This window comes from Triticum urartu, chromosome 4A (assembly GCF_056163025.1).
Source record: "Triticum urartu cultivar PI428250 chromosome 4A, HENAU_Tu73, whole genome shotgun sequence".
In the NCBI taxonomy this organism is placed as follows: domain Eukaryota; kingdom Viridiplantae; phylum Streptophyta; class Magnoliopsida; order Poales; family Poaceae; genus Triticum; species Triticum urartu.
Window position 1 is genome coordinate 100,122,190 of NC_141876.1, and position 22,398 is coordinate 100,144,587.

General features: G+C 42.0%; 1 protein-coding gene across 29 annotated transcripts; it reads right to left on the reverse strand.

The window, feature by feature from the left end:
- Nucleotides 1-1,240: 1,240 nt before the first annotated feature.
- Nucleotides 1,241-17,244, reverse strand: LOC125550888 (polyamine oxidase 3-like). Of its 29 annotated transcripts, XR_015600443.1 has the most exons (19): nucleotides 16,732-17,243; nucleotides 16,246-16,632; nucleotides 16,000-16,164; nucleotides 15,239-15,316; nucleotides 14,858-14,956; nucleotides 14,258-14,773; nucleotides 13,479-13,607; nucleotides 12,457-12,936; nucleotides 12,113-12,288; nucleotides 11,350-11,473; nucleotides 11,087-11,257; nucleotides 9,640-9,822; nucleotides 8,859-9,019; nucleotides 8,682-8,769; nucleotides 8,544-8,597; nucleotides 8,213-8,438; nucleotides 3,498-3,557; nucleotides 2,200-2,510; nucleotides 1,241-2,117 (listed from the first exon to the last, which is right to left on the reverse strand). XR_015600443.1 is itself a non-coding variant. In XM_087517904.1 (18 exons), the coding sequence occupies exons 13-18, from the start codon at nucleotides 8,963-8,965 to the stop codon at nucleotides 2,053-2,055; spliced, it is 600 nt and encodes a 199-aa protein (XP_087374030.1). In that variant the 5' UTR covers nucleotides 8,966-9,019; nucleotides 9,640-9,814; nucleotides 11,087-11,257; nucleotides 11,350-11,473; nucleotides 12,113-12,288; nucleotides 12,457-12,936; nucleotides 13,479-13,607; nucleotides 14,258-14,773; nucleotides 14,858-14,956; nucleotides 15,239-15,316; nucleotides 16,000-16,164; nucleotides 16,246-16,632; nucleotides 16,732-17,244; the 3' UTR covers nucleotides 1,241-2,052. The 29 variants fall into 29 exon arrangements, 7 of the variants coding, with proteins under 7 accessions (XP_087374030.1, XP_087374029.1, XP_087374031.1 ...); XM_087517904.1 differs by lacking the exon at nucleotides 2,200-2,510 and having other exon boundaries at nucleotides 9,640-9,814; nucleotides 16,732-17,244; XM_087517903.1 differs by lacking the exon at nucleotides 2,200-2,510.
- Nucleotides 17,245-22,398: the final 5,154 nt, after the last annotated feature.

The window sequence follows — 22,398 nt, forward strand, 5'->3', positions numbered from 1 at the left end:
TATACTCCGCTCCTGGTGAGCTTACTAGCATAGGTGTTCTAAGAACCTTAGTGGGCAAGTTATACTTATCCACAAATCCCCTTGATATGTATGAATGTGATGCACCAGTATCAAAAAGAACGAGTGCAGTAAATGACTTAACCAAAAACTTACCGATTACTGCATCCGGCTGCTCTTCAACCTCCTCCACATTAACGTGGTTCACCTGTCCCTTGTTGAAAGGGTTCGGCTTCTTCCCAGAGCTTCCATTGCCATTCTGGCCTTCAGGACATTCATTGGCATAATGTCCGGTCTTCTGACACTTAAAGCAAGTGACTTGGCTCAGGTCTTTCTTGGCTGGGGTTGATGGGTTGGTACGGTTCTGGTCGTTGCTTCCTCCATTACTATTACCATTCTTGGTGCCATTGTGATTGTGCGAGGTACCTTCTCCATGAGTATGCTAAAAATGTCCTCCCGATCTAGGGGTAAATCGTGGCTTCTGCTGAGCTCCTGAATTGTACTTTCCTTGTGCATACTTCCTCTTGCGATTTTCAATTTGCTGTTGCTTCCCTTCAATCATAAGAGCACGATCTACCAACTCCTGATAGTTGTTGAAGGTTGCTACCATCAACTGCATGCTCAACTCATCATTCAGTCCTTCTAGAAACTTTTCCTGCTTAGCTGCATCCGTAGCAACGTCATCTAGGGCATAACGTGCTAATTTACTAAAGTCCTCCACATACTGGCCAACTGTCCGTCCTCCTTGGCGCAAGTTGTGAAACTCTCGTTTCTTCAAGGCCATAGCTCCTGCTGAAACATGGGCAGTTCGAAAAGCCTGCTGAAACTGGTCCCATGTGACAATGTTGACAGGGAAAGTGGCTGTGAAATTCTCCCACCATGATGTTGCGGGTCCTTCAAGCTGATGTGCGGCAAACTTCACCTTCTCCGCATCTGTGCACTCTGCTGTGGTCAACTCCCTAGCTGTCTTGAGAAGCCAATCATCTACTACTATCGGCCCGGTGCTACTGGAAAACATCGGCGGATTCAGCCTAAGAAAACGGGCTAAGTGATCAACATGTGGTGGTGGTGGTGGTGGGTTGTTGTTGTTGTTCCCCTGATTCTGATTCTGGATTAGCAACTGCATCAATGTGTTCTGCTGCTGGATCAACTGGGTGAGCTCCGGTGGGAAGGTAAATCCGGGGTCACATCTCGGAGGCATCTGAGGGTTTAGAAAAGATGAGATTTAAGAATAGAGGGGGTCTAAAGAGAAAACACTACCCATATGCACATGAGGCAAAAGCAAACAATTCACTTCATTCAATCAAACAAGGCCATAAAATCGATCTAACTATCACAAAAGTGCTCGGACTACTACTACTGATGAGGTGGTCTACTAGAAATATTCTTCGGTTGCAGACTCCATGATATCTGCTCCAGCTTCATCAACATAGTCATCATCGCTATCATGTGGGTCCGAGTCGGTGTCGTCGATGATGATGTAGTCTTCCGGGCGAATCTCCTTGGGTTCTTCATCTTCATCTACTGGTGTAGGGTCTCCCATAAATATTCCGATCTTCTTGATGAGATCGTCATTTTTCTCCACTAATACTTCTATTTTCTCTTCATAATCTTCACGTGTAGCCTTGAGTTCTTCCTCCAGTTTCTTGATTCTGGTCCTTGTCTTCTTCAGGTCTATCATGTCGGCGCACATATGGTTCTCCTGACGTCGAATGTGCTGGTTTAATTCCTGGATAAAAGTTGTAATTGATCTATCCTTTCTGGTGCTGATCATCTCCCAGTGCTCATCTCGGCGCCCACAAATCTGGTAGATAGTATCCTTGAGATCATTGCGGTAAACTTCTCCAATGCGTCTCATGGCGATGTGAGCTGTCATGCTCTTTCCTAGACTTCAAGTTGGTGCATCAAAAGAAAACTCTATGGGCTCAGTGACTGGCATGAACGTCCTTCCTGGAACTTGAACTTGAATCATCCATCGCTCTTCTTCAGGTAAGGTGGCATTGTAGGTTCCGGCGAAGCTTGGTACTTCTATGTTCAGGTATCTACTGACTTCCTTTAGGTGACGTCCAAAGGGTGTATCTTCTTCCGGTTGCGTGAACTTGTTCCTTGCATCCGCCATCCTAAAGAGTAGAAAAAATGAGAGGTCAGAGAAGAAGAGAATGCATAGTGATCTAAGTCTTTAGCTTAGTGGTTGTGTCCTACAATCAGCATGTGCTCTGATACCATCTCTGTAGCGACCAGACCTCAAATAGTCTGATCTCTGTGCTCAGATGTCATCCCTGGATCAGTAATGCTGACACCACACAGTACTTGAAGGATTTATAATAGAGTAGCAATCACACACTTATTACATCAAGTGTCTCAATAGAGAACTTATAACAATAAATATGGCTTAAGGCCATCTAATAACGATAACAGCGGAAGACTTGGAAGATAAGTGAGTTCATCAACTCCAACGGCATCACTGAGTATAGAACCACGACCTAAAACTCTTTAATCGTCGTCTGAAAAGTCTGCAATATTAACGTTGCAGCCCGAAATGGGTCAGCACATGGAATATGCTGACAAAGTAACACATAGAAAGTAATGGAATGAAACAGCTATACTATATGCATATTTGGCTGGTGGAAAGCTCTATGATTACAGTTTTGCGTAAAGCTATTTTTTCCCTCTGCAAAGAAATACATTTTATTTAACTATCATGATAGTTGTTGAACATTGAGAATGGTTGACAGCATTCTCAATCCCAATTAAGTATCATCATTAAACAAAACCCATCAAAATTAAATTTTAGAGTAACATGTTGCGATTCACATGATAATCCAAGTACTAGATATTCAAGATGTCCATAACCGGAGACACGACTAACCATGATTAGTTTATACACTCTGCAGAGGTTTGCGCATTTTTCCCCACAAGACTCGATCGCCTCCGTTTGGTTTCTCGCACTACACGGTGTTTGAGAAACGGATGACCGAGACATAGTCTTTCAGAAGCGCTAGCACCTTACGATGGATAGACCGTTACACCTACTTTCCCTACATCTGCTAGTCTACCCTGTAAGAGTTCGCACGACTTAATCAACTATGGTAGAGCCCATAATAGCTTGTGGCTGCACACGGAAGTTTCTAGTATGAAAAATCTCATGATCCCTTTGGGCCTGGGTGGCGGTCCATAAAGAAAAGCAGGCAATCCTGGAATATCCAGGTACTTCAATCCACCCAGATGTGTGTTTAAGTTGCCACCTTAGATAAACCATTAATTAACAAACTCACATATGTCATGAATATCACTCACCCAATCCACGTCTACTAGCATTGCATGGCATAATAGGCAAACGTAGAGTAACTCCCAAAGGTTTGATAATACAACAGGTAATAAATACTACCTCAACTACTTCCCATCCCATAATTTAATTAAATCCTAATCATGCAATGTTTGAGGGTTGATCTAATGCAATAAAACTGGGTAGTAGGAGGTATGATCAAAGTGTTACTTGCCTTGTTGATGATCCGCGAAACCTAGAGATTCGAAGTAACAGGCGGCACACTCCGGGTATTCTATCGTAGACAAACAAACAAGTATACAATAAGTATTCATTTAATGCACAGGTAAAACTCAAATAAGAGATCTAACCAGAAAGTTCAACTTAAGAACTCCAGTTTGCAAAAGGAATCAAATCAAACGAAGCAACGAAAATCAAACGGCAAAAGAAACAGGCTTCGTTTACTATTCTGGATCTAGGGCAATTTCTACAGTGGCAAAAACTTGTTTAAGTTGGTTAAACGGATAGAGGGTTTCGAGACAAAACTCCAGGTGCTTGAATCGCCTGATTCCGATAAACGAGCGAAAAGTTATACTAAAACGAAAATCGGATCAGGAATCACGATCAGAAAAAATACGGATTTAATCCAAGAAAAGAAAAAAGAACGAACGTTCGCTAGAACGAACGAACGGTCGCTATTTAAATAAATCAGAAAAACTGATCTATTAAAAAAACCAAAACTAAAAAAACGAACAAAACCGTCAGAAAACCGAACGGTTTTTCAGAAGAAAAAAAACCGGCGTCTAAAAAAAACTACCCGGCAACTCCAGCGAGGCTCCGGCGGCGGCTGCGGCGCTAGGGCGGCGGGGCGGCGTGCTAGGGTTTGGGAAGGATCCCGGGCTGGGCTCCCCGGCTTATAAAGCCCGGACGGGCCTAGTGTCCGGGTCGGACACGGCCCATAGGTCGGTTGCGTTTTTTTAATTATTCCGCGTAGAAAAACAAATAAAAGAAATATTAAACGGACTCTAAAAATCCTGAAATAAATTTTCCCCCGCTTCTAAAATCAAGCCGCACAAGGTGAACATTTATTTGGGGCCTAAATGAAATTTTGAAAAACGCACATTTTTCCTAATTTCAAATAAAATATCGAAAAACTCCGAAATAAAATCTTATTTGATTTTATTATTAAATCCTCAATATTTCTTTATTTTGGGAAAGTCATTTTATTTCCTCTCTAATATTTTTGTAATAGAAATAATTGATGATAAAATAATTAAAATCAAATGATCCTATTCTCAAAATTTGAGAAAACTCAAATATGAAAATAATGAAATCCCCAACTCTCTTCGTGAGTCCTTGTCCTTGAGTTGCATAGAATTTCTAGGATCAGAACCAAAAACAAATAAATTATGATATGCAATGATAATCTAATGTATAACATTCTAAATTAAAAATTTAGGATATTACACTACGCCTCCCACGGATTGATAAATCTTAGGTCATCCACTTGAGGGAAATTTGCTCGTCATCATCTTCATGTTATTTTACCACGGATTGTGAAAATGAAAAAAATGTTCGCATTTCAAAAAAAGGCATAAATATTTAAAAAATGTGCATACATTGTAAAAAAAATAATGTAAAACATATTTCAAACCATTAAAAATGTATATTACATTTTAAACAATTGTTTACACATTTCAAAAAAATGTATACATTTTTTATTGTTTATACAATGTAAATAAGACATTTTCGCATGATGTAAATTTTTTACCATTAAATAAATGTACCTAATATTTTAGGCAAATATTATCTCTTTTCATAAAAAAATGTTTGTACTACAACACAAAAAAAAGTTTCGCATAGGTTTGAAAATTGTATTTACATTAAGTAAATGTACGCAACATTCTTACAAATATTCACATGGATATAAAACAATTTGTGATTTTTGTAGAAAAATGTATACAATGTATTTTTTTGTATATCTTAGTACAATATTTATTGCCAGTAAACAAATATACAACATGTATTTGAAAAATGTTACCGTGTATTTGAAAAAGTGTTCAAAACATGTATTTACTTTAAATGTACACCATGTATTTAAAAAATGTCGATTGTGGACCTAAAGATTAGACATATGTTAAAACCTGATAAAAAATAAAAAGCAGATAAAATGAAGATAACCAAGAAATAAACAAAGGAAAACAAACAAAGAAAAGATATCCAGGAAAACCAGTGAATAATTAAATGAAACCAAAGTATAAGGAAGTAAAAACCCAAAGAAAACATGTGACAAGGAAAATATAACCAGAGTATAACGAAAAAAAGGAAAAACCAAAGAAAATCGGTGAAAAATAAGTAAATAAAGACGAAGAAAACAGAGTAGAGCGAACCTACAACAACATGAGCGGCAGCGCTCGGCCTGCGTTAATGGGTCGGCCCAATAGTCGCCCACCCATAGGTGATTTCTAGAGAGCAACTAGTTGATGAGCACTCATTCGGGCGCCTCCCAACATTCACTTGGGGTGCTCTGACAGCGTGTTTACAGCCGCCGTCACGTGTCGCGCTTTGGATGCTTCCACCGGATTTTTTTCCCGTATATGTTTTCGACTTTTTAGATAATTTAATCAGTGTTTCTTCGCTTTCCGATTTTCCACCTGTCTATCTTAGATTTTGACCCAAAAAAGTTGGAAAAAAAATTTGCATGAAAAAACAAAATTTTCTCCCGCAAGAAGCACAGTTTTGATTCTGCGTGAGGCATGGCCATGCCTCTCGAAAACGAAAAAAATGTGTTTTTTTCCTTGCGGGGCACGCTTTTGCTTCTGCAGGAGGCACGGTCGTTCCTCTCACAAAAGAAAAAAAAGTGTTTTCTCTTTTTTTTTTTCGTGAGAGACACGGTTTTCCATCCGTGAGAGGCATGGTTTTACTTCTGTGAGAGGCACGGCCACACCTCTCAGAAACGGAAGAAAAAATATTTTCTCCTTTTTTCTTCTTTCGTGAGAGGCATAGTTTTGCACTCACGAGAGGCACGGTTTTACTTTTGCAAAAGGCACTCGAAAACGACTTACGGAAAAAGAAAAAACATGCTCCCGGTTCTGTTTTTTCATTAAAAAAAGTTCGTCAAACCTATCAATATGAGATCTAGTTTTAATAATCTCAACACAAGGAATGCAACTGTAAAAACGGTTTGAGATGTAGACGAACAGTTTAATAGATAAAGCATTTTAAATAAACAGATCTATGAAAAATGAAAAACCCTTAAGTGGTGCAACATTGACACACACTATTTGTCGCAATCGTGGAAGTGATCTTCGAAGAAGTACTCTTGATTAATTAGTGATTTCGTGATTCCTAACACTGTTCTCGCGTGTGGCGTGTGTTTTATCGCGAAATCTATATATACTAATAGAATGCCCATGCGTTGCCACGGGCTCTTGAAATAGTTTGCAAAAGTTACATGTTAACTTTCTAAGGCCTTGCCCACCGTAGATCCAGACCCCTGCCATTGATTCCACCCCGCCTTGGCCACCGCCTGCCGCCGCGCTGCCCCATCGTGTTTGCCTCCGCCAGCCCCGACCCTGCCCGCCTCCTCTCCGGCCGCCTCCGCCTCCGGTCCATCCTCTGCCTGGCCCCGCTCCGTCTGCCTCCTCTCTGGCGCTGCTCCGTCCGCCGCCCGCTCCTTCCGCCTCCGCCCCGCGCCGCACGCCGCCGCCCCGCTCCGTCCGCCTCCGCCCCGCACGTCGCCGCCCCGCTCCCCGCTCGGCCACCGCCCGCTCCCCAATGGCGCCGAAGAAGACGCCGAAGGGCAAGTCCGGTTTCTTCGGCATGAGGGCGAAGCTTCCGGGAACTTCGAACTGGAGTTCTCCGACGCCTGGCAGCGTTCGTGGCTCGGCATGTATCCCACCGCCGATGAGGCCGCGCATGCTTACGACGTGGCGGTGTGGCGTGCCGGACAGCCGAAGACGGACCTAAACTTCCCGGAGGTCGAGTCCCAGGCGATGGTGGAGTGGCTCGTGCCGCAGGGCATCCGGATGGGGGAGATGCCGGCTAAGAAGGCGAAGAAGAGACCGGCGGTTGTTGTCGCTCCCTGCAAGAGCAATGAGGCGGCGATGGCTTGGTTTGCGCGATTTGTAATTTGCTGCAAAGCCATCTCTAATGAAATGCTATTTGCTACATTTTTTAAATAGGAAAATTATTCCGATCAGCCAGCCATAACTCAACAGACCAATCTCTAATGAAATGCTATTTGCTACATTTTTAAATAGAAAAATTATTCCAATCAGCTAGCCATAACTCAACAGACCAATCCGAACCCATATTTTCTAAAGTAAAGAAATTATTTCCCTTATAGATCAAGATGCGAAAGTGTTGTTTGCCCGACTGCTATGTTCCTACACACGCAGAGCAAATTATTTTTCAAATCAAGGAATTAAGAAAAGGAAGAATATCATGATGTTCGTGGCACTTGCCAGGTCTGCCATGCTACCATGGCATCGTCTTTTTAGTCTCTACCCACATGCTGAGTTGAGAAATAATCTTCAGATATACCCACTGCTAACACACTCGCGCACCGGCTGCCCATTGCCTCTTGCGCCACCCGCGCGCTCTCTCGGCCCAATGTTGTTGATTGGAATGCGGGACTGAAGGTAATCAATTAACAGGTTTTAGTTCTGCTTGGCATCAATATTTGGCACTTGTCAATCCATCTAACGCACAAAAAATCGACTCTCAGACATAAAAGTGATCTAACTCATTTGTCAAGTACCCTGCTCTAAAAACTCGGTGACAAATGAATCTAGTAGAAGTAAAAATGGTAAGAAGCCCTCATCTCAAACTATAACATAGCTAAAATTAATTAATTTAACAATTGTGGTTCAATAGTTGGAACACTGCAGTTTTCTTTATATGGACTTATACTAAAGACAATTTAGGTATGGAAGAGAAAAACATCACCTCCAATCATTAACATCCCAATATTCTGACGTAGATATAGCACTGACTTCTCTAGATGAACAATGATCCCAATGTCCCTCTTACTGGATAGCAAGTCCAATGTCAACAGCAATACGCAATAGGGAGTGACATATGAAATCTTGTGGCCCATAGCAATTAGAGTCCTCCTCAAGAACTTATCCTGCTTCGATAACCACATATGAACCAACCATAGAAGCTCCATGGCCTGAAAAATTGGATGTGGGGAGCCATGCTTATAACATTTAGACCTGTGACCAAGGCATATATCAAGACCTTTTGCCAAACTTGAATTTCAATCCAAAATGATTACAATGGACTTAGCTATAGAAATGCCTTCCTTGGTCTCTTCCCTTAATTTGCCAGTCTGTGTGCATATAAATGTTACAAGAAATCAAAACCCAAGAGGTATCAGCAAAAGAAGGCACTATGAACTGAGAGAAGTAATTACCTCTTCTAGTATAGTCTTAAACACTTTCCATATCTTTTGTACGAGCTCTTGTTGAACTTGAGAGTCATTATTGTCATAAAGTTCATAACTGAAAGACAATATAAGATGTTATATTAGTTGCATCTTTATTTGGGTTTAGCATGTCTATGAACATATAGAACGTAGATAAAGTTGTACCTCTCAAGATCATGGTAAAAAAGCAGAGTCGTCTCCACTTGTGTGGCACATGAAGAAAATTTACTGGATCGGAACACACACCAGCACTTGTTCTCTTTATGGACCATGGCACAAAATTTGTGATATCAGCAAAAGGAATTTCTGGCGCCATTCTCAATGTTCTGTTCATTCACACGCAATGGAATTATCTGTAACATTATATATGTACATGATGCATACTGAAGTATAAGCATAATCTCTCATTTTGTTAAAAATGTTTCCTTTTTGTACATGGATTATCAAAACCTGTCCTATAAATTCTCATATGCTAGAAAAAGGTACTACTTTTAGACGTACCAAAATACCAAAGTGAAATATATTTAGTATATCCATCGGTTCATGGAGGCATGTATTGATGATGCCCCACATGGGGGGCCTGTTTTAGAAGATGATTGTTCTTATAAAGGTGAATGTGGGCATGTGTGTACTGATATGAAGGTGAATTTGCCTCCCATTTATGGTCTTAAGATTTGTTGTAGATTAGAGAAACTAAAACAGACATGTCTGATGGTGGTCATGTTTATTATTCCTGCAATTTCAGAGGTATATATATTGACTATGGCAGTTGGCAACCATAGTTGCAGTTCTCCCTATTCTCAAAATAATTATGCAAATCTCAGATGATAATAGTACAAGGATGCCCAAAAATCTAAAGTAGAAGTGAAATGATGCTATTGTTTTTACTTCTAAAAGAGTAGCCAATATAATAATCTAAACTATAACTTCAGATGCTTACACGCACCTTGGGTAGTTGTCACCACTAAATTTTCTCCGATCAATAGTCAGTGTTTCAACTCTCCATAAAGCATGATTTGCATTATTTTTACCACGTATAATGAAAATCGCTGGTAACTTCATATCTCATTTGCTCACCAATGGCAACTGGAATGTGTGTGTTGGAATAGAGGCCTGAAATACTGTAAGCCTAGCAAAGAAGCACGTTGTCACTCCCAGGAAACTCCATGAATAATAATGTATTTTGGAAAGGAGGAAAAGTTCAATTTCCAAGTAGGTGGGCATTGTACAACAATGAGTTTACTAAACTGTACTCCCTCTGTTCCTAAATAGAAGTCTTTTAAGAGATCTCGATAAGAACTACATATGGATGTATATAGACATATTTTAGAGTATAGATTCACTCATTTTGTTTAGTATGTAGTCTGCATTGGAATCTCCAAAAAGACTTATATTTAGGAACGTAGGGAGTACATATTACAATGCACACTTGTTGTACTGGCATAGTTTAGATTATAATCGGTTTATAGGCACAAACAAATTAAATTACTCATAAATATTTAAACCAGACAGATGGTTGATTATGTTTAAACCAGACAGATGGTTTCATTCAGTGGATTAGAGCGAACAAACACACATCAATGATTATTAGAGGAGTTGGGGCAGGAAATCAAGTGACCAGAATTGAACTCTCTCTCTCTCTCTCTCTCTCTCTCTCTCTCTCAATTCAGGGCAATTCATTAATATATGTTGCTCCTTTCAGTTCAGGGCCTTCCTTTTCTTGTGCCAGCACACATGCCACCTAAATCGATATGGCTGAAATACATGCCATCACACATGCCACCTACATAGAAATGGCTGAAACACCATTCTAAGAAATACATTACACATAAGCTTGATGGCAGAACTATTGTCAATGTAAAATATTTGTAAGCCTAATTGAGAACTATGTCAGAAAATAAAATAAAATAAAATTGTCACTATTGTATTCTTGTAAAACAAATTATCACTCGTGTTCTTGGTAAACACGATGATATGTAAACAGTCAATGAGATTATTAGAAGTGATAAAAATGGAAATGCACAAGAAGTACAACATATTAACAAAAAAATTAGAGCAAGGACTGACATGATGATAGGAAAAATGAATCAATGAAGTTATTAGAAGTGATAAAAAAAGAAATGCACAAGCAATGCAAAATACTAAAAAGAATTCTAGAAGGTTTCACATGACTATGGGCAAATGATTTTTGCTTTCAGCGAATTTATGGAGACAACAGGTGGCTCTGAGCTTGGCAACCTAGCATGTACTGAATATATCTCTGAATGACTTACTACAAGTGTGTGTCATTAAAGTAACGAAATTGTTCTTCACAAGCTTGATTCATGATAATCAAGGGCCAATGCATCAAACTTATGCATAGAAAAGAGACCAAGTTGATGCAAAACTCTTACATATTACAACACCGCTGCCACTGCAATTCAGGCAACTCCTTGTGTGCCGCCTTATTCTTCTATATCCGCAGCAAGTTCATTTGGTCCGCAAATTGTTTGGCCGAATGCACTTATTAACATTACAACACATAGGCAAGCTAGAAATCTTCGTATAAGGGGGATACCTTCTTCCTACATGAGATTAAAAAAAATGTACATCAGACTTCAAAGCAAAATGATCCTTGACCATTGAGAGAATCAAATTAAATGATGGTAGCACGTACAAGAAGCACAACAGGAATCATGACCAAAAACATGTTACTCAACCTCGATGCCAGGTAACAGGAGCATCAAAATCTTGGTCTTACAGGGATAGAATGATCTGCAATCTGCGTCTTCCAATAAGGACTGCATTAGTAGCAACTCGAAATTAGAACATTGTTGTAATCATCTCTTATATCTGAATTAGATTATAGGATACCCGTCCCACAAACAAAATATTTGGTTCTCTTACCCAGAAATAATGTTCAGATACACTATCTTAACAATCAGCTTCAAATGTGCAAAACAATTCTAATAAATGTAGCTTTAGTAGATAAAAGAAATTCAAAAATGTCTGAAGACATTTCAACTTATTTCTTAACAACACAAACAACTGGCACAAACTACCTTTTTAATACTCTTTGTTGATTGTACAAAAAATATAAAATAAAAGCTAGAGCAAAAATAACATTCCTGAAACTTTGAACCAGTAAGAGTTCCATCCGGAAAACAATCGAGGAACAATGGAAAATCTTTAGCTTACACACTTTTGTGTTTTACTAAATTATAGTTGGTGAGTATTATATAGAATGCTAAGGGCACACTGAAATCATAATAATAAATGCTAGAGATAGATAATCACCACCATAATAGAATTTTATTAGAATATGTAGCAATGTATATTGTGATTCCTTTTTTCCATCAACCTAGCTAAATTTGGATATACAAATGATTAGCATATGCCATGATGTTCTACTTATCAACTTAGTATGAACAACCATATACCTTGACAAAGTTCAGATGCCAAATCATTTCAGCAGCCTTGGTGACCAAATTACAGGAGAACACATTGTGCGGAACCCTATGAAACATCCAGAGGAGGTCGTAGCTAGCTCCAAAATGACTATTATTCTTCCATCCTCCTCCAGCTTCACCAGAAATGCTCACCTCTCTTCACCCATCTTCAAAGAAAGTACGGTTGCAGTAAATAGTGAGAAAGGGTAAGTTGTATTTTTTTCTTAGTTAATTATGGAAAAATAAATAAGCTCGAGTTGGATGTCCATCAATCAAAAATAAAAGGCATAGAAGAAAGAAAGAGTAAAAGGGAAAGAGAGGAAGTAAGCGGGCACCTAAAGCGATGCCGGCAATTCAAGAAGGAGAGAGTAGTGAGCGTTCGTTTTCGTGCTCGGGAGCTTCCATGTGGCCTGATGTTGTGCAGGGCGGGCACGCCGGATTCCCCTTCCTTGCCCTCTACCTCCGCACGCGCAATCTCGACTTGTTGGTCAAACCGCACGTGGGAGCCAGCGCATGGCGCCCCTCGGCGTGTAGGGCGGTGATGCTCCCCTGCGGCACGCAGGTCGACCTTGACAACTGCCGACTGCAGTAGGGCCGACACGAACTCAAAGCGGCGGCTTTGAGAGAAGGTGGGTGCGAACTCTTCCTCTTTCTTTCTTCCAAGATTCCATTATATTCCTAGACAGAAGTGTGAGATGTTTTAGATAGTGTTGCGTTCATGCCTCTATAGGTTTTTTTGCTCCGTCTTCTTTCATCTTGGCATGTTCCTTCTACTTGAACAGACCCCACTTTTAGAGTTGGCTTCACCCTCACACCTTCAAAGGAAGAACGGAAAATGGCCTGAGTGAGTCAATGTTCTCGCTACTAAAAAAAGTGTAAAACTTGATTCCTTTGCTAGAGACTTTCAGTTTAATTTAGTCACCAGAATATCGCCTTGTGGTGAAGCTTTGTTTTTATTCACATGACAAAAAGTAAGGCAAAAAAACTCTTTTTATTGCCTTCCAAATTTCAGGAATAAAATATGGATAAGTTTGAACATTGCTCTAGCTTAGAATCGAAATACTACAAAAATATAGAAAAAAGCTTTGTGCTATGAACAAATGTGTCGGTTCTTGTTACTTTTTTGTGTAGCTTTGATGAAGGTTGTTAAGGTTCAAAGAGAACATATTATTGCATCAGTGGGAGTGTGAATAAAATAAGAGGGTGAAGGCAACTTGCCATTTTATTAATAAACAATTTATAAGGTCATAGAATCTATTGTATTTTCACATAACAAAATAAGGGAGCACACATGAATGCCTTATGATTCGATAAGTACCTTAGCTATATTGTTTATTCAACATAAGAAGGAAAATACCTTGCAAGCAAATATGGTAACTGAAACAACTCAGAGACGCCTGCTGATTCCTACTTCCTTACATTCTCTCTGGACCATGGTTTATATCGTAGGGGGAGCACATGGAGCATTCATTGGAACTATTGGAGGCTACACCAAAACATTACAGAGTTAGTTGAGCAATCAAGACATGTAAAAGAAGTAAGTTGTATTATTTCTTGACACCTACTGCACTTTCTAGGACGAACCAAACAGTAATTATGATGAACAGAAAATACATGATGCTATGGCCTGTCTTTATGAATATGCAAAGCAGCACCATACTTTCTGCATTGGGGAAACCTTACTCTCTCTCTAATGGAAATATGTGCAAATGAGTTCCAATGATACAGTGGGGAAAACTAATGGACATACCATTTTTTTCCAGGGAAGCCAATGTACACATTTAGGCTATGCATTCCTTTCATATATCTTCTCGTGACTGTTGTTATATCATTTTGAATCTCTGAACATATTTGTATATTGCAGTTTGATTCTTCCAAAAGTAATAATAAAGAAGAGCATATTCTAATTTATTCATGGATTAAACACATATAGTGAATTATCTGTCATGAGACGGCGGGGAGAAAATTAATTTTATTCCAAGATGTCTGATGTTATGCCATATCGACATGCATCAAAACATAAAAAGACTCTACGAAGCGCACCCAAATTATAACAGTTGTGTGATGAATTTTATGTGCAAAGCCAATTTATCTGTATCTTAAAGACAGATTTTCACAGTACATTTTGGAACTTACCACAAATCGCAGGTCAAATACGTGGCACCATCTGATCATCTCCAGGAACCATACATTCAACCTTCCTTGTAAACGATCATCCACCACACGCAGATCCACCCGATTCTTGTTAACTGGCCATTCAGCCTGAACTCCTTCACAATGTTTTCTCCCATCAGGATTATAAGATTTGGATAAGTATGCTTGAACCATTTCCTGCTAGTGGAAGTAATATTGATTTGAAAAAGCCCAATAAGCCGTTGCCAACAAATATCTGACTCTAGTACATTTTTACTTGCTTTGCAACATCGGTTGATGTGAATGATAGAATTTTGTGGTAGAAACTAAGCACGCCCCTTGGGTTCGGCTCATCAAGCTTCAATCCAGCTTGCCTAGGGAACTTAATTATCTCCCATATCACCTTTAACTATGTTATTGACTGTATCTACTTGCAACTTCAGGATCTTCGTATGCGACCTGATACAACCCTTGGACACCTACGTCGTACTCCATTCTGTGAAGCTATGCCGTCGCTGGCTGCATGAACACCAGGACCAAACCGTCTTGGAGAAATGCTTGCACTTCCAATCATACAAAAAAATATTTGGACAATAATCTGACCTGCTTGTCCTGAAGCATTGCCACTCGCATGTTCTGGTGGATCCGCAATCACCTCGTCACGCCCACGAGTACTCAGACCGTCACACTATTTAGATTCATCTTCAGAAAAAAAAAATCTCTTTCAGTAATGCAGAGCACATTCCAATCTATAAACTAATTTTGTAGTTCAAACTGGGCCTTAGCATCACCACGTGTATAGAAAAAGTCGCATCAACAGTTCTTTTCATGAAGGATTTGTTAATTTTGAACAAAGGAGCATTACCATCAAAACATAACAAAGTTGGCTTTAAATCAAGAAATGTCCTTTGTGCAAGAACTTCTAGGTATAAATCCTATCATGCAAGCTTCCACATAATGTGCTTATAGATTCAGACAATTTACCACTGTCACCATCATCGCTATCCAATGCAGTTTTCCCAAGTAAGCAAGTTACCATTTCTTCCATAGCTTCTGCAAACTCTGTGTACATTTGATCACAATGAATTATGAGTGTACTATTACACAATCACATGCTATCGATTAGAAGTGACTTGGGCACCGTTATTTCGTTAAAAAAACTATATCTAAGGAATATTAGAGCACACCATATACGATGTTTGCTTACAGGTTCGATGCGACATTATATGCTTAAGTTCCTAATATTCATAACAAGTAGGAAAAACTCCCAGCCAAACGATGTACACATGAAAGAAACAACACACTTTTTTGGCATTTGCTAAATAACCAGGGGAGTACATACAAAACGTAAGATGTCTTGGAGCTTCAAGGTCTAACAGTATATATATTGCCTTTTGCTTACAGGATCAAAGGAGAATGTAGCACATGACAACAATGTAACTGCATGAGAAAGAACTTAGTACCATCCTCCGCTCACAAATTACAAATTTCTGAAACTTCTCACAAATCACAATAGTTTGCATGGGATCTCTAATGCATGGGTAACTAAACCACGAGGTTACTATTCCAAACTTCTCTACCTTCACTTTTTTAATTATATGCTTGATCAACTAAGAGATGATTTTGAATTAGCTTGTGCTATTTTCTCAAGAATCCTTTTGTGCAAATGGAATCAATCATCAATCATATCAGAAAGAGAAAAAAAACAAGAAACGAGATTATTTTAATGGCAAGCAAAACTTTACTTGGTTCAAGAAGTGGTGGTTGCCGACCTCCTCCCTTAAGTCGAGCACCGCCATGACGGTGCCTACGGTGAGCATGTCAGCGCCAGCGTCCCGGAGAAGCGGGCTCTCCTTCCACATGGACACAACAACACCAGATACATCAAAGAGGCCAACCAGGTGAATGACCTGCAGCGCTGCTCTTGACGGTGAGATCTTTCTGGCACTTCCAATGATAGTAAATGAACCAACTAAATAAAAATTAATTACCATGCCCACCGCTGCCTAAATCTCAAGTACTATTGTATTGCAGGAGTAAGACCGGCATGATTTAAATGTGTGGGCATACAGTACGTTGGGTGCCGGAATTGATACAGAACCTGTTGGCGGCGTCGACGAATCCTAATGTGACGAGGAAATACATGGCAAGGTGGTTCATGTCCTGCTTGTAGATCTTGACATCGCAGCTTCCGCTCCCACTTGTGGCGTATCACGACCTTCTTCGAAGACACGATAGAGGCCACGGAACGGAACTGACTGCACCACGATGAGGGAGGCTGGGTGCAGTGATGGTGGTGACGCCCATGAGAGGGAGGGATCTTTGGGGAGGGGCATGGGGCGGGAATAGAGAAAATGGAAGATGGCCGGCCAGGGGACCTAAAATGTCACCATGAAACACGCGATGAGGACGAAAATCCCGCCAAAATCAGTATCAAGCGCAAAATAAATTGACGCCCAAATTAGGATTTAGAGGACCTGGACGTGGGCGAGGAAGGCCGTCATCGGAGGGGCACGCAGCCCACGGCGGCGAGCTCCAAGACGCGGCCATGGCGGCACCTGCAGAGAGGAACGACGCTCAGTTCAGAGGAGAGAGAGAGGTAGGGGAAAAGAAGAGAAGGGAGAGAGGGAGGCACGGCGGCGGGATCCAGCTGCCTGCTCCCGGCGAGGTCAAGAAATCGCTCGGGCGAGGTCGGACGGGAACACGCAGCGGCGGCGGAGGACGGGGCTAGGAACCCTAGCAGGGTGAGGGAGTCATGGGTGGCGATGGATTGTATTCTGTGGGCACCTGCAGACCTGTGGCCAAGGCATATATCAAGACCTTTTCGCCGCCTAACCTTGACGAGAAAGCGGATCCGACAATGAGGAAAAGGGTGGGAACGATGGAGGTGGCTGAGCGGGAGGGAAGCAGGGGCGGCGGCGGCGGCGGAGCGAGAGATAAGGGCAGCGCCAGGGGTGAATCGAGAGGAGGGTTTTTTTTCGTGCGAGGGAGGGTAGGCCGTCGTCCGATTTTTTGTTCGCTAGTCATAGTTGTCTTAACCTACGAAATTTCGTAGATTTTTTTAAGATGAAAAAAACTAGCGAAGGTGGGACGAAAATTGACCGGCGGAGACTACCAACTGCTTCATTAGAAGTAGAGATCTCGCTTATGTAAGGTGCTCCTTCCATCTCGCCTGATGTTGTTTCCTGTGGTGTGTCTACTGTGTCGTCATAGTTTCATCTTTATTTTTGAGTAAATAAGTTTCGTCTTTTTTCCGTTCGCTGATGCTCCTTCGTTAGGTTTTCTTTGGGTTTTTTCATTTTCTTTTGGTTTTTCCTTGTTTCTCATTAGTTTTCTTTATTCGGTTTTTATTTTATTTTCTTTTATTTTTCTTCTTTCTTCTTATTTTTTTTGAGAGTACGTCGAGGCATATCATAGCTTTATAGAAGATAGAGTTGTATATGCAAGAATACTACCACCCATTGCATACGAACACCACACACCCAGGTAAGACCAAATACAACTATCAACGACCAAACAAAACTACAAAGCAAAAGTGCATGTCCTGACCGAAAACAACGTCGCGTCTCGACTAATGTTGGGCACCTTCGAAGACCACCGGCTCCCATTGAACTTTGTTTGTCAACGCACCATCCACCCTGAATGCCGAAGAGAAGGTGGCAAGTGAATGGTAGGACTGATCAGCTCCGAGGAAGACACGTCTTGGACACACCGATGACAGACGTACATAGTGCCACTGAGGATCAAAATAGGACCACGATTAACAGTGGGGGAAATAACGAGGAACCAAGCCGTGTCTCCAAACACGATGCTCCTAACAGAGGAGCGACGTCGAGGACGTCGCCATCGCGCCGATCCTACAACAAATCGAGGCTTTTGCCCAGAGACAATAACCAACTCCACACAAGCAAGGGAGATGTCGAATACACATCAACAACGCCTCCAAGAAGGAAAACGACACCCACATGTGCCATCGTCGTCAGCCTGGCAGAAGCCGTGCAAGATTTTCATCCGACCATCGCACATCTCCACACCTCGAAGTAATTGGGTAGCACTGTCCAAGTAGCTTAGAACCGCCGCCACTGCAACACCTCACCGTCGTAGCTGCAAAGCCGAGGACCGCATGGCAGAGAGAAGCGCAGTCCAACCAACTCCTTCCACCTGGCCGAGGGACAACAACCACCAACACCTTCGGCAAGAGCATGGAATGACCCTGAAGGCTGTCACCCACTCCAAGGGACAGCCTTTCGACAACCCATCACCTAACCACATGGACAACTCCCACGCCGGCACCACCGGGAGAGCAACGTCGCTCGCCACCCAACCCAGAGGTGGCCCGATGCTCGCTGCTCACCAGGAACTCTATCCTAGCCTAGCCATCACAGCGCCGCCACCATTCTGGTTGGTAGATTGGGCCGCCGCCTCCAAACACATCGACGCGCCAATCCGCCTCACCAAGACCACCACTCCTCCATGCCTCCCGCTGTGCACTGTCGACGGCCACAACCACACCGAGCCACCACCCCTCCAAGACCACCACTCCTCCACGCCTCCCGCTGTGCACCATCGACAGCCACAACCACACCGAGCTACCACCTCAGCCGCTTGCACCACCATCATGCCCAGCAGCCATGGAGGCCCAGCATCACCACGCCTGAAGGTAGCAACGACCGAATCCCGACTGGCCAGATTTAGATCCGGGCGAGCCGAATCGGACCGAGCCGAGACCCCTGGCCGTCGCTGTCACAGGCAGCACCACCTGATGGGGCCGCGCCACCATCACAACCACCGCGCCGAGCCGCTGCTGGAACTTCGATGCCCCACGCCGCCAAGCTCATCCAACGGAAGAGCGCCACGCCATGGCTAGGAGGAGCAGGCCGCGCCGAGGAGAGACCCCGCCGCCCCGCCGCTGCCGGGGCTTTGCCCGACAGGGACGAGGGAAGGGGAGGGATGGGGGATCAGGGGGGAGTTGTAGGGTTACCCTCGTGTCGTCTCAAGGAGGGACGCGGGGCTCGGGGTTCAGAACCTGGTGCCCACAGACATATTTGTTGCTCTTTTCTTCTTTATTATACCTTGTGTTTTTCGTTAGTTTTCGTCAGTTTTTCTTTTCTTCGTCTTCATATATGTTGATTTTCTTTGTTCCTTTCTCGATTTTTTCCTTTCTTTTTGTTTCCTTATCGGTTTTCACTGCCTTTTTCTTTCTTTTTTTTCCTTTTTTTTCTTTGTTTCTTTCTCGGTTTTCACTGCTTTCGAAATACACGATGTACATTTTTTCCCCTTAAATACAAGTTTTGAGCGCCTTTTTGAATACATGTCAATATTTTTCAAATACAGGTGGACATTTTTTCAACGGGAATAATTTTTTTTCTCACATAGTGTATATTTTTCGTATACATCAGGAATATTTTAGGACATTTGACATTTTTTAATACAATTTTTAAATATACTTTTTTATTTATGCCTTTATTCAATGTACATTTTACATTTCTTTAATAAATTAGAAACATTTTTTATACATGTGTAAAAAAATTAAATATGTGGTCAACATTATTTTTATACACCGTATATATATTTTTTAATAGATTTTTTTGTATACAAGTAAAAAAACACTAGGAATTAACATTTTTTGCCTACAGAGTTGTAAGCGAGCCGTGTAAAAAGTAACGAAAAAGAAAGAGAATAAAGGTGATAGAAAAAATCACTAGCCAATGTCTTTCTTGGGACTTCTATTATTGCATGAAAGTACAAAAAACAGACTCCAATGTTCACATCCTAGTGCTAACGCTGAACTTCGAGCCTTTGCCACTGCCACATCCGAGATTGTATGGCTTCGATGGCTCTTGAGTCTTGACTGACCTTGGTGTTCCATTTGATGCTCACATATCTCTCTTTTGTGATAGCATCACGCTGCTAGTATTCAGATCGTCAAGGGTCCAGTTAGGCTTAGGCTAGCTAACCAAACATATGGACGTGGATTCATCATTTATGCGCTCTCAGTGAACTATTCGTTTCGTTTGAGGGCGCCTCAGATACTTAGTGTATATTTGCATCATCCAGACGACAAAAGGATGACTAAGAGGCTGTCTAGTGACGATGCTAACTGTAAAATCTGAAACACAGGGCGGTTATATTGTTCCTCAGCCAGCTCTTTACAATCATGGATATCAAGTAAAAGGATATCGGAATCTGAAAAACTTAAGTCATGTCTGTGTAATGACAAAGTTTTCTCGCAAAAAAAAAAGACAACCTCTAACTTGAATACTTGATGCTGAGGAGAATACACGAAAAAACATTTTACTTTCCAGAAACTGGGTGTTAATCTGCGTATTCTCAATCTGATGATATCAGTTCACAACAAACTTCCTGAAAGCGCAAAAAAAAAACTGTTCGGGTGTTATACACATATTATGGTGATCTGAAGAGAATGGCAGCCAGCATCTTCCGGAATACGGCTGGGTGAGTGCGCAAGCTGCTCCAAATCAAGACAGATATGAGCTACGTACGTACACAATGCCCTTGCTGTCCAACAGCTCTAGTAAGAAACCGGCCAGGCAAGCAAGATTCGCTACCAAAAACAAATTCTTGGAAGATGAACATGATTTTTGCTCTAGACAGGTGAGCATGACTAACTAATATTTTTTGTTAATTAGAAATCCAATCCTCCAAGTACCAACAGCGTATTAATTCGACCATATACATATTTCCGAAATCCACGCTTTTCTTGAGAAGAGAGTGCTAATTAATCAATTGGCCAAACCCATCTTTGACAAAACAACACAAGCATGCATGCGCCGATGCACATGCCTCTGCTCCGCATTGAAACAGCAGATGGCGCACGGCTGGCAGCGAGTTTGAGTGGCCTTGACTGACACCGGACGGAGAGCCCCAGGTTTGGGCACCGGTTAAGCTTCTTGCCGCAAATGGCTCCTGCCTCAGTGGCTTACCAGTGACAAACAAACCCAGCAGCATGGTTTAACGTTGCTTTCATGCATAATTGCGCCTTGGATTCTTGCGTGTGTTGTCTAGCCGAAGCGGCAGAGAGAGTTGGATTGCTTATTTTGTGCTGGTGCAACTCACTCCCCTGCTGGCTTGCTTTGGGAATATGTGTAGTTGGGGGCAAGTGACTGTTGGATTCAAGTTTGAAACCAACCACCCACCTGTACTTTTATGCGTCGAGCTCCAGTTGTTCGGTTGGTCCTCACATTGCTCGGGTGTGCTAGTAGTGATGGTAGGATTATTGCTTGGAGAGACACCATGAACCACTATTTTTCTCTCCGGAAAAGGCAACGTCGTCGATGCCTCAAGTGTGGCCAACCGAATCGAAGACGACATGGGATGGCCGACTAGAGACGAGCGTCCCCGTTACTCGATCTAGCTACACCTTCACCATCGGCGGAGCCCATGTACGTACGCGCTTCTGGAAGAAAAACGGTGGGATTTTCACCGGGGTTCGAAGTTTGCGCTCATCTGAATGAACTGTTGTGTCCGGCCGGTGAATGTTTTGGCCGAGGTTCAGGCCCGGCACGTTGGCCCCACTTTGCCGTGAGAGGGAAATGCACACACATGCAAATGGTTCTCTGCTTTGTGTGTAGAGGCGGCAGAGGGAGAGGTGATGAACCGATGAAGGTAGCTCCGTTGTCCCGAGCAAACCAGACTGATCTGGTCCAACCTGGTTCAGCTAGATCTACTGCTCCTCGGTGAGTGTTAGGTTAGGTACGACCCGACCTGGTCACTTCGCTACTGCTCCGGGTCTGGGTTAATTATCACTCACGCGAACCCTATAGCGACTTACCATGCAGTAAGATTTCTTCTCTTCGAAGAAGAATTGTTCCTCGAGAGCAACTAACGAGTGGTCGGGTTAAGAAAATAAAATTAAGGCGATGATTTCTCACCAGTGCTATTGCTGTTTTTGTTGTCACAAAAACATCAGCGTCACATGATTTTAATTCTAACTCTTCAACAATAAGCAGTTATCTGTTGATCAGAGTTTCTCAACGCGCACGTGCAATAGACGTACATGCACCAAAGAGAAAGGTTTCAGGTGTACCCGTGTTGCACTGCAGCTGACCTGGTCTGGTCAGCTATGACCCAATACAATAACCAACAATTTCTTATCTAGTACGTATCTTCCAACCGCACACGGA

Bases quoted from the DNA above. Each gene is read 5' to 3' on its own strand.
- LOC125550888 (XM_087517905.1), bottom strand. From the start codon at position 8,965: ATGGTCCATAAAGAGAACAAGTGCTGGTGTGTGTTCCGATCCAGTAAA. The intron at 3,558-8,212 runs GTGATGTTTTTC...TGTCTACGATAG, and splicing joins TGGGATGTTAATGATTGGAG to AATACCCGGAGTGTGCCGCC. The intron at 2,118-3,497 runs GCAAGTAACACT...TCTACTCTTTAG, and splicing joins TTTCGCGGATCATCAACAAG to GATGGCGGATGCAAGGAACA.